This window comes from Xiphophorus maculatus, chromosome 9 (assembly GCF_002775205.1).
Source record: "Xiphophorus maculatus strain JP 163 A chromosome 9, X_maculatus-5.0-male, whole genome shotgun sequence".
Taxonomy (NCBI): domain Eukaryota; kingdom Metazoa; phylum Chordata; class Actinopteri; order Cyprinodontiformes; family Poeciliidae; genus Xiphophorus; species Xiphophorus maculatus.
In genome coordinates, this window is record NC_036451.1 from 15424468 (window position 1) to 15438482 (window position 14015).

General features: G+C 38.6%; 1 protein-coding gene across 4 annotated transcripts in view; it reads left to right on the top strand.

Annotated features, from left to right (window-relative positions):
* The window catches only part of osbpl9 (oxysterol binding protein like 9), a 34247-nt gene extending 20583 nt beyond the window's left edge, over window positions 1–13664 (top strand). For 2 of the 4 annotated variants that reach the window (XM_023339440.1, XM_023339441.1), the window contains 18 exons: window positions 186–215; window positions 319–369; window positions 816–854; window positions 4999–5089; window positions 5501–5605; window positions 7042–7201; window positions 7428–7540; window positions 8335–8453; window positions 8546–8631; window positions 8724–8904; window positions 9091–9175; window positions 9329–9439; window positions 9524–9587; window positions 9667–9807; window positions 9908–9986; window positions 10699–10790; window positions 10875–11010; window positions 11947–13664. In XM_023339440.1, coding sequence (XP_023195208.1) covers window positions 186–215; window positions 319–369; window positions 816–854; window positions 4999–5089; window positions 5501–5605; window positions 7042–7201; window positions 7428–7540; window positions 8335–8453; window positions 8546–8631; window positions 8724–8904; window positions 9091–9175; window positions 9329–9439; window positions 9524–9587; window positions 9667–9807; window positions 9908–9986; window positions 10699–10790; window positions 10875–11010; window positions 11947–12021 — 1758 coding nt within the window. In that variant the 3' untranslated portion in view covers window positions 12022–13664. Of the gene's footprint in view, window positions 1–185; window positions 216–318; window positions 370–815; window positions 855–2240; window positions 2326–4998; window positions 5090–5500; window positions 5606–7041; window positions 7202–7427; window positions 7541–8334; window positions 8454–8545; window positions 8632–8723; window positions 8905–9090; window positions 9176–9328; window positions 9440–9523; window positions 9588–9666; window positions 9808–9907; window positions 9987–10698; window positions 10791–10874; window positions 11011–11946 lie in introns of those variants that run through there. The other 2 variants (XM_014471530.2, XM_023339442.1) reach the window with 2 other exon arrangements.
* Window positions 13665–14015: the final 351 nt, after the last annotated feature.

Genomic DNA, 14015 nt, shown 5'->3' on the forward strand with positions numbered 1-14015 from the left:
GATCTATTTTTCTTGAAAATTATCTTGTTGAAGCAAACAAAAGAGTGGCTGCTGTTGGACGTATTTAAGCGTGGGATTTTTCTCCAAATGCTGCCTGATGCTGCCGTTTCAGGTTGCATCAGCATTCCTTCTTTAAGAACCTTGTATATCTAACGGTATGCTTTCTTCTTTCTTTTTTTTGTTAGAAAATAGAAAATTTGAAGGAGACTACTTGTGTAAGTTAACTCGTGCATATTTACTTTTTTGTATTTCCAAACTTCCTGTTAAGTTTGGAAGTCAGTTCCTTTCTAACGGATTTTTGCTTTTTCTCTCCTTCAGAGTATGGTAGAGTCCATCAAGCACTGTATTGTTCTGCTGCAAATTGCCAAGGTAAACCGCTTGACTGCATGTCTGAACACCTCTCTCTGTGGGCTGCCATGACATTGGTCTTTTTTGTAATCACTTCTCTTATGAAAGCACGCGGATGTGTATACTCTGTGTCCGGTCTGTAAGGTAGTTCCCCGCTCATAGTTGCTATCTGGGTCGGTGAATGACAAAGGGTGTGGCCCAGTGCTCGTTTCATCACATGTTCCTTTCAGCTGTATGAAAGGAAGTGGGGGGTTTACCGGTGTTTCATGTGGTCGATAGGTGTGACGACTTGTACTTTTGGAACTTGGAAAAATGGGACATTGCACGAAAGGTTTAAACATGTGATAAAACGATCACTGCAAACGACAATTTACTGAAGCTAAGATTCTCAGTCAGGATGCTTTTTGACTTGACTCTTGAACCTTTGTACCCAAAGCAGTCTAACGCTGTCTTCTTAAAATTTTAAGGACCAAAGTAACGAACAACAACACGCAAACGGACTTATAGTAAGTTTCAACGTTTTCCTGTCCATGAAAAACAATTAAAGTCAGACGAAACTTCCGACTTTTTTTTCTGACATAATCTACCCTCTCTTTTAGCAAAGCTGATAAATCAGATCTTTAGAGCATGCCATCTAATTTGGACATAAGCTCTACCTTAAGCTCTTTCCCCTCATGTCTGCCGCTGCTATCTTCTTGATTAAAACTTTCCTGTTTTAATCTGAGTTTAATTCCTTTTAGCAATGGTTGGGAACTATCCTTCATCACAGCACGAAATATGCATGCATGTAAAACTGAGTTTTTTTTTTCCATATGCATTACCAAAAGTTCCATAATCATTGAATCATTGTTTTGCTTTTTGTCACAATAAATCCTCAAACTTTCATGTAAATTACTGAGATTTTATATGAAAAACTGACACCAAGTAGTGTTTAATCAGGTCCTGGATTTTTATTTAACTCCCTTTACTCTGATTTTGGAAATATAGCTGTGTTCAACTAAGTGGAAGACTTGGTAGAGTTTTGTATATTATTTGCATAATTGTAAAGTGGAGCAACAGGGATCCAGGTTGGGTTTTCTAGCACGTTTTTACAGCTGATCATCTGACAAAATTTGCACCTGGTGCCACTGGATTTTATTTATTGCTGTTGTAGCTTTTCCTTCAATTTCTCAATAATGAGCTACATTTGTGTTGGCCTATCATATACAATCTCAACAAAAAATACATTGAAGTTTGGGGCTTAAATTTGACAGAATGTGAAAAAGTTTCTAATTTTATGATCCTTTTACAAAACACTGTATGTTAGTGTATGTTAATGTGATGCATGCATGCTTTTTTTGTTACACCTGATCTGAGCGTGTTACACATCACTTCACCTTGAAATTAAAGCCAGCATCATCCAGCATTGATTGAGCCCGCTCACACTGCTTGCTTATTGAATTTCTACTAATAGCCAGGAAAGCCATCCAGAGAGCACTTTGCAGGCTCTGCAGGTGCACCGTGTTCACATTCTAGGCCATTCCAGGACTCGGGCATGTTTACTTACCACTATTCTCATTAGTTTTCCAAAGCAATCACTTTAGGCTTTTAGACTGATTTCTCAGTCTACACGCTCAGCTTCATGTCCAGCCTCCTGTTAGGATGAAGTAAGGTGGAGTAAAAATATAATCTGTCACAAATAATGTTGAATTATAGGCTAGATGTGAATGAAACCTTGCTTACCTGACCATATATAGTCTATGTGGCTTATTGCATTGTTAAAGCAGACCTCAAAGACTACAACCACAGTGCTTTCAATGGGGAACTCCGAAAAGTGGATATTTTCCACTCTAGCTCACAGCTCACTTTCTATAATACATTTGTAAGAAATGGAAACTTTTTTCTATTCTTAGTTAGGTATCATATCGTATAAGGTGAAGTACCATGGAAAAGGGAGGGCAGAGAAAAGGAGAATCATCCAGTGGAAGAGACATGAAGGTGAGGGAAGCAGAAAATCAATCTGAAAGCTCTTTGAATGGTTTGGAAAATGCTAACAGTTTGTGCATAATAGTTTAACACAGAAAATGTCCACTATCTTCTCTGATTTGTGAATCCCACAGAGGCTGGACTGCTCGTACTGTGGGAGTCTGCTCTTACAGCAGATATAATCCCATAGTCATTAAGTAAAGTATTATGTGATATAAATAGCACAGCCTAAGCTCCGTCTACCCCTAGATCTGCCCGTTTTATGTTTCCTAAGCTTCCTGCCTGAGATTTGTCTGCAGCTTTTTCACCACTAGAAGTATGCCACGTTGTCTGTGTTTTTGTAAAGTGGAGAAAACGATTAATGCATTGCAGCTTGAAACACTAATGGCATGTTTGATGGTCCACGTTGTTCTTACACTGTAGGAAATATGCTATAAATTTAAGAGATTCTTTAAACTAAAAGGAGAAACAGTAAATTGTATTTAGCCATCTACATCATCTAGTTGGTTTAACTAGAGCTGCTAGCTGCGCTGATATTACACTCGCATCCAAAAAAAATTAATTATGTCATGGTTTATTTAGCTCTAACTCTACTTGAACTACACGTCTCCATCTGCTTTTGAGTCATCTCCCGCTTGCCGGAGCCAAAGATTGACCACCCATATCATGACAGGCTAATATTTCTTTGTTTGGCTATAATTAGTAGCCCTTGACTTACTTTTTTTCCCTCAAAGGCATCAGGACAAAGGCGTGCAGAGTGGAGGACGAAGCATGAACTCAAATGTGTGGAGCTCTGATCACATTTTGAGATCCTGGAGTTTGAATTATTTTTATGTAAAAACAAACAGGCATATAATATTGAGATATCACATTATATTTTTTTCCTCCTCAGCTTTATCTGAGGCAAAATCAGTATGGACTCACCACATTTGTGGCAGTTATTCTTTCTGTAAATTTCAACAGAAGAAAAAGCTGTTTAATTTGCTATAGGTCAAGTTAAAGCAATAACCGCTCAGATTGTAATGACAAAAGGCCATTTTATTTGTGACCAAGAGCCCTGAGGGTGAGCTGTAGCTGAATCATAGGTCGATATGATCCTGTTTTCCTGTTTGGGTTTGTCCATGCTCCAGTCAGTGAGGATATTCGATGCATGGACTATGTTAAACTAAGAAGGCGTTTCAAAGTATTATGCATAGTACTGTAGAATAGGTGGAAAACATCTTTAACTTAATTAACCCTAAATTATAGTAGCAAAATCTAACATTGAAAATTTTGGACAAATCCAACCTTTAATTTGAGGATGATTGCTTACTGGATATATGGATGTAACAAAAATCTTTACCGTACTTAATTTATCAATTTTTTAAAGTTGATCGTGAGTTTCTAATGAATTATCAAGTACGTTTTCCCTGTGGTATAAATATGACAAAACAGAAGAGTTCTTTGTCTCATTGTCAATTGCCACCAGACTGGATCAGAACCCATAATTACCGCACACAGGGAGCAGGATGGTAACATGTGCAAAATAAAACCTCCAAAACTCAGCATCACCTCAAGAGTCAAACAGTTATTTGGGATTAGTAAGCATTTTCTCTCTTACCATCAAAAACGTAAACGCTTGAATTTTGCCCAATTCTTCTTGGCTTTAAATGGAGTTGTTTAAATTACACAGTTTGAGCTTTTCAGCTACAAAGAAAAAAAGCACATCGCCCCTTCTATCAAGTAAAGTGAAGGATCCGTGTTGCTGTGGGCCTGTTTCTCTCTAAAAGGCCTTGGAAACTCTTAGTGTATCACTGTATGAAATCTTTGGAATACCGGGACCCTTTAAATACCAATCTGATGAATTCTGCCATTATATGGTAATGATCCAAGACATGACCAAATCAACACAGAAGTGAAACAAAATCCACCTTTCATGATCATCTCAGTCCTCAGACCTGAATCCTCTAAGATGTGAGCTCAAGAGAGGAAAGCATAAAGTGAACTCATGACTCGGGATGATCTAGAGATACTAGGCAAAGGAATGGACAAAGTCCCACCCCCTGAATGCTCAGTCCTTGTGAAATTTGATAGGAGACTAAAGTAATGATTTCCGAATAAACATTCAAACTTTTAAGTTTTAATTTTGTTAGATTTTTCATTGGAAGATTATGCTACTGCAGTAAATGTTGCACTTAGTTGCCTGCAATGCATCTAACCTCTAGTCATCATGGCCACATGATCTGAAACGTGTTGCTGATTTTTACAACAGGGAAATTATGAGATGGAGTATAAAATCTCTTTTCTTTTTTTTTTACACTGGAGGCATCCTCGTTATTGTCCTGCTGGTTTCTATGTTGTCATGCAGCCAGGTTGGCCTCATATTGATTGCAGTAGTTAATCCCGTCATTCTCTCCAGTACATTGGGTGAAAGGGAATCGATCTCTCCGGATTAGATGGGGCGTTTCAGTGCAGCACTCTTGTTAATGCTTTGGTCTACCAATAATCTGATCTATAACCAGCTCACATGTTTTGTCCAGTCAATATTAAGACACACGTGGTAAAATAATGCCCAAGTTGTTTAGCATTGTTTTAAACCATAAGCAGGTAGTGTTTGAGGTGCAGTCACTCCAGCAGGTGTGTTTTGACCAGTCAGGCAGGTGTTTGTGTTGCTGAACTTGGGGTTTTATTCCCTTATTTTTGCAGAGCACCATCAACCCAGTGGATGGGATCTACCAGCCCCCCCTGGACCCTGTAGTCAACACCACAATGCCAACACAGACCACGCTACCTATAGGTACTCACACACAAGTCACACTCTGATAAGTGGTTTATATTGCATGATCAACTCAAAGGTGATAATACTCCCCCTGTTGTTCAGTTTTTAACTAAGGTGCACGCAAAATACTTGCTTTTTTTGATTTTACAATAAAATCAGTGAGATGTAAACTTTCTTGAAACTTGAATTTTTTTTCTGGTTTTATTGTATAAAATGCTCGGATGCGACAAAGTTTAACTGGAGGACTCTGACCTGGCTGTTAAAACTGCTGTGAAAACAAAAAGCGCGAAATATCAGCTGCCCCAAACACAGCTGGCGTCTATGTCTGCAGCGTTTCTCGTAATGAGATGCTGGTTTTAATATCATCTGGCTTCCTTCTAGGGCGTCTGTTCAAACTCATTTGCTTTCTTTTTTGTTTTTCTGCAACAGACGCTTCTCAGGTGTGTAAATCAGACCAACGACCCTCCACGTTGCCTGTTGGTCCCGTGGTCACAGTGATGGGGAGTCTGCAGACCCCAACTCCCAACAGCACAGGTAGGTTTTCATTGTTTGCCTATTCTCACAGCAAAATTGATGCACAATATATTATCAATTGTGTATCACTTGATAACATATCATTTGTTAATTGATAGCATAACAATTATAACATAACAATTCCAGGTATACCTCCTGGTATAACCTGGAGTGTACCAGGTTTTAGCATGGTATTCCTCAGTAGCAAACAACAAAAACGCTCAAAGTAATTCCATATTTTATTGAGTCCAAAGTTAAGAACAACAGAATGAGAATTGCAGCAAGAGCAGTTTGTGCTCCTATCTCCTGCTTTCCCAAGTTGTGAAAATGAATACCATTACTAGCTTTAAACCTCAATAATCTTTTATTTTAACCTTTACACAATTTATAAAAATTCTGTTACCTTACATTATGACCATCAAATAAAGAGGTCATAATAGCCACATGCTATCTCATATCCTGGTGACCTAAACTGCTGAATTAAAAATTTCTTTCTTGACTCTTTTTGGGATCATTTGGAATGCAACCCCTTTTACTGTAAAAATAAATAATGCATTAAATAAATAGTGATAACAATACATATTTCTGTGTGTTGATTGGTTGAGGAAATTAGTGTATTTGAGATGCAGTTGTCAGGCTTTTGTTGGTCATGACTCTCAAGTGTACAAGTTTATTTTTTTGTTTTTCTACATTAAAATTATAACACAGGTGAAACATTGAAAACTCTTATCCATGTTTAAAGATTTTAAAAATGTTAAATCTCTCTAACAAAGAGGTTTTCACAGTAATAAAATAAACGTAAACAGTGATGTCAACTTTTGGTTGACATCCCACCAAACTTTGAATTAATCATGTTTTTTATTTTTATTACATGGTTAAATTGCTTAATTTCCGACAGGTTATTTCTTTGGTGCTACAAATCAGTAACTTTAATGTGTTTTTTACTAAATTTACTGAGTCTTTGAACATTCAAAATAACCAAAGCTCATCCAGACTTTTTAATTTTCAGATTTAAATTTTTAAACACCTGGATCCTCTGAGTGTTTGTTTCTTAAAGGATCCTACAGTGAGTTCATTTTAAAATATTTTCATGTAATGTGATTAAATCGTTGAACAAAATGAGAAGGAAACCACACGAGGAGAAAAACGATTATTTATTGTTGCGTGCCGTCGGCGGTGAACATTAGGTAAATTAACGAAGCCACGTCCAGAAGCAAAGTTTGCAGCCTGTGTGTCTCCTGTGCTGAGACAGCAGTATTAAAACGCTGTGCTGTGCATTAAGGACGCTCGCTCCATGCCTGACTGTGCAGTCATTATGCTCTGCAGAGGCAGCAGTCACTATGTTAATGCTTCTGTGCGCTGCTTGCTCCTCTTCCAGTTGATTTATCCATCATAAACAGAGCCGAGCCCTCCATCATACCAACTCTGATGTCCGCTTTGTGTTTTTGGTCCATCAGGGAGTGGCCCGTCCGGCCCCAGCAGCGGCGTCGCCTCGCCAACTCACATCCCCCTGCCCTCACACTCAGTGCCAGACTTCTCCTACTCCTCCAGCGAGGATGAGTTTTATGATGCTGATGAGTATTACCAGAGCAGCACTTCACCCAAACACTGCGCAGAGTGAGTGTTTTTGCATCTTCCACCACCCACTGTGGATTTATTTTGTGCATTGAAAGCAGGATAGTCATTTCAGGTGGGGAAATTTTGCTTAGTTTCCTTAAAAGTCCCACTGCATCACCAGCTTCAGTATGAACGGCTTCCTCTAAGATTGCCTCGGTACTTCAGCTTAATCACCTCATTCCTCCATCTTCTTTTTTTGTCCTCTGTCTCCTCGTCTTGCCCCCAGTCCCTCAGGGCCTCCTGCTGCCTCCACCGCCACTAACGAAGAAACATCGTTAAAACGGCCCACAACCACAGAGTCCCTCATCTCAAGCATGTCAAATGGCACCACAGATGCAGGTAACAGACAGATAGTAGTGAAAAGATATTTAAAAATACATTCAAAATGTTCATTAAGCTTATAGCTGAAGCGCCTGTTAAGTACTGGAGGGTTGTAGCAAATGTTGTTTTCAACGTGTCAAAAGTACAGGAGTAAAATAAAAATATTTTATACTGTTTGACCATTTTGACTTTTTTCCCATTACAACCACAAACTTCAATTTATTTAGCTACTATTTTTATATAACAAATGATCATGAAGTAGTTTCTAATTATGAAAGAACAGGAAAAACACATGATCATCAATTTTTCTTTTATGTTTTTTTACTAACAAAAATCAGAAGTGTGGCAGACACATATCCCAATGGACTGCCTGTATCTACTGACATGTCGGCCACCTTTTGCACTTCTGCTGGCTGAAGTTTTTGCTGATTCCTTTTTTACATAATAACTCAGGATCAGATTAGATGGCGAGTGCCTGAGAACATGAATTTTAAAGTCTTTTTAGGCTTTTATTCCCAGATTGCCCAATGTTTAGTTCAATACATTTTCTAATAAGCTCTCGCTAGTCTCCTTCTTGGGTGGTCACTCAGTTTGTGAGGATGGACTGATGATCTATGAAGATGTTTGTTTGCATCCATGCTGTAATGGTAACCAGAAGTACTGATTAACCAATCACTTGAGATACAGTCATGCTTGGGTGAATACTTTTTATAGGCACTGTATACAAGGAGATTTGCTAAACTCACTCAATAATAAGATAAAGGTAGATGACTGATGTTCCAGTCAACTAAGTGATCTGCTGCTGTTCTCAGACATGTTTGACAGCCATGACGACCGTGATGACGACGGTGAGGGAGAGTCTGTGGAAGAGCACAAGAGCGTAATCATGCATCTGCTCTCACAAGTCCGTTTAGGCATGGACCTCACTAAAGTAAGCACCCGATACGCTGCTGCGCCATCCTGAAGTTTTGTGCTGTAATATAAATGTTAAATGTATCTCGTCCCTGTTTCACTCTGTGCCAGGTGGTCCTGCCTACTTTCATCCTAGAGAGGAGATCCTTGTTGGAGATGTATGCAGACTTCTTTGCACATCCTGATTTATTTGTAAGGTGCGTACATCGTGACGACTCTTTCTGCAGAGGAACCATGATGCAGAACTTGTAACGGTCTTTTAACCTTATTGTTCTGCATGCCTGACTAGTATCGCTGACCAACCGGAGCCCAGAGAACGCATGGTTCAGGTGGTGAAGTGGTACCTGTCCGCTTTCCATGCAGGCAGAAAAGGCTCAGTGGCCAAAAAACCTTACAACCCAATCCTGGGTGAAGTCTTCTTCTGCCACTGGGATCTTCCAAATGAAAAAGAAGAAGCTTCTTCACCTGTGGTGAGAAAATCCTGACTTTATTTTAGAATTTAAAAAGGCCTTGCAGAAATATTTAAACTTTTTAAAATTTTATCTACCAGGAAATGTAAAGTCTGTATTAGGATTTTATGAAATAATCCAACACAAAGTAATAGGTTAGTGTTTAATGTTCCTTCTGTCTGACTTGTGCTTTGTTGGACTTTCCAGGAGACGGTATCAGATGGTCCAGTTCCCTGGTCTTCTCCCAGCAGTGTATGTTTTGTGGCAGAGCAGGTCTCTCACCACCCACCCAGTAAGTCACCAAGCATCCTCATCTCAGCATTCTCTGCTCAACCTTTCAGTGATTAAGATCCAGAAAACTGAGACATTTTGCCTGAAGCAGATTTTTGTCTGGCTAGTTTTTCGTTCACTTCACCATCATCTTGTTCTTTTATTCTCCATGTAGTTTCTGCATTTTACGCAGAGTGTTTAAGTAAGAAGATCCAGTTCAACGCTCACATCTGGACGAAGTCAAAGTTTCTCGGCATGTCTATAGGTGTCCACAACATCGGTCAAGGTAAAGGAGACTCCTCCTCAAACACAACATGCTTGCACAGAATAATAATTATGTATTGATATTTATGTTCTGGTTGCTACCTAGGTTGTGTGTCATGTTTGGAGCATGATGAGCATTACATCCTCACCTTCCCTAATGGATATGGCAGGTATGTGCTGCACCATGCCCATGCCGTCTCTGGACATTTGTTGCAGTGGACCTCTCTGATCATTAGACCGTCTCCGCAGGTCGATTCTGACAGTGCCGTGGGTGGAGCTGGGTGGAGAGTGCAACATATCCTGCTCCAAGTCAGGCTACAGCGCCACCATCGTGTTCCACACCAAACCTTTCTATGGCGGGAAGAAGCACAGGGTCACAGCAGAAATTTTGTAAGATGAATGATGAAGCTTTGTAACAACTTTCAAACTCATTTTTTCCAGGGGTATGGGTCTATATTTTAACATTTTTCTGCATCTTATTTTCTCCCAGTGCGCCAAATGACAAGAAATCTTTCTGCTCCATTGAAGGAGAATGGAACGGAGTGATGTATTCCAAGCTGGCAACTGGAGTGAGTTGTTGCTTCTTTTTTTCTTTTGCTCAGGAATATTATTGTTGATTTATGATATTTGCTTATAGCAACAAATCCCCTCCGTGCTCCGGGTGGAGGGGCCGGTAAACTTGCTCATCATGATTCTTTAACAAACTCTAATAGTAAAGCTCCTTCGCAGTTTTAGCCCTCCTGAATTTATTGAACTCAAATTCTTGTCAATTTGGAACAATCTCGATCTGGAAAAATTTCCTTTTTTTTCAATTAAGTCTGGAAATAAAGGAGTTAAGAGTTTAGAAAATCTCTTTTTTTTGTGGACTGAAGAGAATAGTGGCATTTATTTTAAAAAATTGAAAGTATATATTTGTACATAAACATGTAGCCATCCTTAGAAGACCACTTGTATTCAGGTGAGAAATTTGACAATTTCAAACAACTTGACACAGAAAACAAGAATTCATCACAATTGATGTTGCTGCTGATTTGTAACGTTTCCACCTCAGATAAAACCCAGGCAGCTTTGTATTTGTTACTTTTCTAATAACATAAACTGTTACAACTTGTTTCCTAAACTAAAGACTTTATATTTATAAAACTGAATGCTAAAAAAATACACCAGTTTCTGGCACAAAAAAAAGACAGAACATGGTTTCTCCTGCCAACAAATAAGCATTTATCCTGCCTTATCCCTCCATCACATTAAGTAACATCTAAATGTTTTCTATGATCCCAGGAGAACACGCCGTTCATAGACACTAAGAAAATTGGCATCATAAAGAAGAAAGTGAGAAAACTGGAGGACCAGCTTGAGTACGAGTCCCGGAGGTAAAATTGGCTGCAAATTTTAAGTGAACTATTTAAATATCTCTATCCAGACATGAGCATTTTTAACCCTGGTTTGTGCTCTAGACTATGGGGAGATGTGACCCTGAACCTGAAGCTTAAAGACATCGATGCAGCAACAGAAGCCAAACATCGTCTGGAGGAGAAGCAAAGAGCCGAGGCCAGAGAGAGGAAGGAGAAGGAGCGGCAGTGGGAAACTAGGGTGAGGCTTTCTGCCTTTGTTTCCATGGCTTCTTGCCACAAATCCACAGCTGTGGTCAAAACCTTTGATTTGATGAATTTATTTCAAAGAGGACAGAGAAAACATGTGCATGCATAACCAAGAACGAAATAATTAGTTAACCACTACTTTTCTGTTTGAAACGGAGAAAAGAAGTGAACACTTATTTAATCCTACCTCTTATCTCAATTTGTAATTACAACCACATCATAATATTCATCTGCCTGTTCAATATACTGGGCTAAAGAGCCAACAAAATAAATTATATTACATAGACAAAATGGTAACAAACTCTCATAAGACATAAAATCTATTGATAATAATAATGGTAATAATGACAATTGTAAGTAACAACCGGACATACTCAATCAGAATAATTACCAACTTTAATTACCCTGACACTTAGCAGAAATACAATCTGGATGTTTTACTGTCTGCACAACAGGAGGCGCTGTAGCGATCATCTTTACTCCTCTGGACAGTCCTTTTCCACTTGTTCTATACAAACATTGTACTTGGTAAAGAGAACTGGCTTCATTTGATTTTAGCCTTCTGGACTCCAGGCCCACATCCAAAAGTCCAGAGCAGACACACACACGCCTGTCTGCTGCCATTCCAGCCTAGTTTTGCCCTGGTGGCAACCCAGTGTCTTAGTTGAATCCATTTTATCACATAAAACCTCAAAGAAATATATTCAAATGTATGATTTGGATGTGAAAAACTTTAAGTTTTTTAATTCTTTTCCGAGCCCGCGACTACGCCGTTTTCTCTCAAAGTGATTGGTAAAAGTAAAATGTGATGTTTTAGTTGTACAGGAGATTTAAACTGTTGTAAAGTGTTTTTGTTAGAGTTGCCTTTTTAAGATGAGATCTTTATATAGCTGTTTAAAATAAATGATTTGCCTCATGTTTTCTCCAGCTGTTCCATGAGGACGGGGAGTGCTGGGTCTACGATGAGCCGCTATTAAAGAGATTAGCCTCTCAAAGGCACTGAGAACGCCACGCCGCTCTGATGAACACAGAAGTGCAAAAAGAAATCTGCACAGACACAAGAGTCTTCATAAGAACTCTTTTGCAAAAAAAAAAAAACAACACTTCTTATTCAAGCCTTGGGATGACTGATTGAACCTGTACACTGCTTTGCATCTGACTGTATAAAAAATGGAAATGAATGAAAGCATCAAAGATGTAAACATGAGCTCTTCTCCTTACTTGGGCAATTTCCTCTTCGCTGGCCATTGATCCCATCCCTTTCTCTTCTCCCTTATGTGAAACTCGGCACCGCTGAGAGGGGACACAAGAGTCGACCATCAGCTTTAGATCCACACTCTCGATGATCCAGAGGAGCACTTGTTTTCCAAAATACATGGGTTTTTTTTTGTTTCATTATATAAGGGGGAGCAAGAGGTTTGTGATTGATGGTGTACAATTCAAGTGAAGCTTGATAAAATAACCGGCGCTCTACATCTCAGGGAATCTGACTGAGGAAAGAAAGCTGCTGCACCCTCCCAGAGTCTGACAGCCTTATAGCAGTGGAGCGGATCGATCCTAAAGCGGCGGGAGAGAATTTCTCTGCTTGCCTGCTACTAGTTCTAACTGATCTTTATATATAGATATACATATAAGGAAAATATATATTCTTTTTATTTCCAATTTTTTTTGTTCTGTTTTTTTCTGGCAATACTATAAAACTATTGGGGATATGAACTTGATGGCTTTCCGTCTTTCGGAGGCATTCCATTTTGCTTTTCATCGTTTCGTTTTCATGTCAGTGTGGCCAATTTAGTTTTTTTGTATCTTTAGTGTTAACCAGAAGCAAAACATGAGCCATGGCATCTAAATCCACTGATCAGGAGATGTGAGATATATATATTAAAGGAATATATGCAATTCAAAGTTTCAGTGCCAGTTATGCCAAAAAAGAAATATGAAGTTTAAAGAAAAAGAGAGTGGAGGGATTTTGAGCTGCACAGCAAACGGTTACCTGAAGGCATTCCTGAACAAAACGGATTGTTTACATGTTGTTCTTTCTCCATAGTGAGGATGTAAAGTCTCCCATTTGTCCTGCAGATCATCTTCTCATCTTAAAGTGAGCCAACAGAGTAGACTCATCCGACTGGTTTCTGTTTAATATTTTTGTGTTTTTACATCCAGAACCACATGTTGGTCAATACTAAGCCTTTTGATCACTGACTCACTGCTGATTTTAATATTTAAAACTGAATTTGGGGGTTAAAAAAAATAATAAGAACATGCCGAACAATGACAAAAACTAGCCCTCTTATTAGTAGTTGAAGAGTTAATTATCAATTGATACAAAGACAAAAAAAAAAACTTGAAATGATCTAAAAACTTACTGCTGATTCTGAAATTTCAGTAACATCAACACAAATGAAAGGCCTTTGTAATTGTCCACCTGGTCTTAAGCTCAATTTGAAGCTTTGCTTGTCTTTTTTTCTCTTCATGTTTTTTGTATAAGTTGTTGAATAGAGGCCTTGCCTTTCATTTCAGTATTGCCTGATAGAAGCAATCAAAACAAATGTATTTCTTTTTTTTTAAATTTCCTTCTCATCATAACCATTGATTGTATCTGACTCTCCTGATTATTGAAGCATTATATTAAATCTTTGAGAGTTATTTCCTGTCAGATTTGGTCTATTTATTTTAGGTCACCTTCTTTCATAACTGCTGTAAAGTTGTTTTTTACATTTTTAGTATTGTGTATCAAACCTTCATAATAAGACGTACTTTCCTTCTCTTCCTTGTAGAATAAATTACAGCATAGGTCAACTACGGTAATAGGGCAATAATACAAATAGGAGTAGAAATAGGAACTGTTCAGGTTGAATGCTGTAGCCGTTGCTGTAAAACCCAAAATTATTTATGTCCTTGGCAGATTTGAAGTTGTTTTTATACCACTGAAAAGATGTTTGATAGTAAATGAGAACAGCATCGATCTAAAGATAATGAGACCATGCTTAAGAGGGA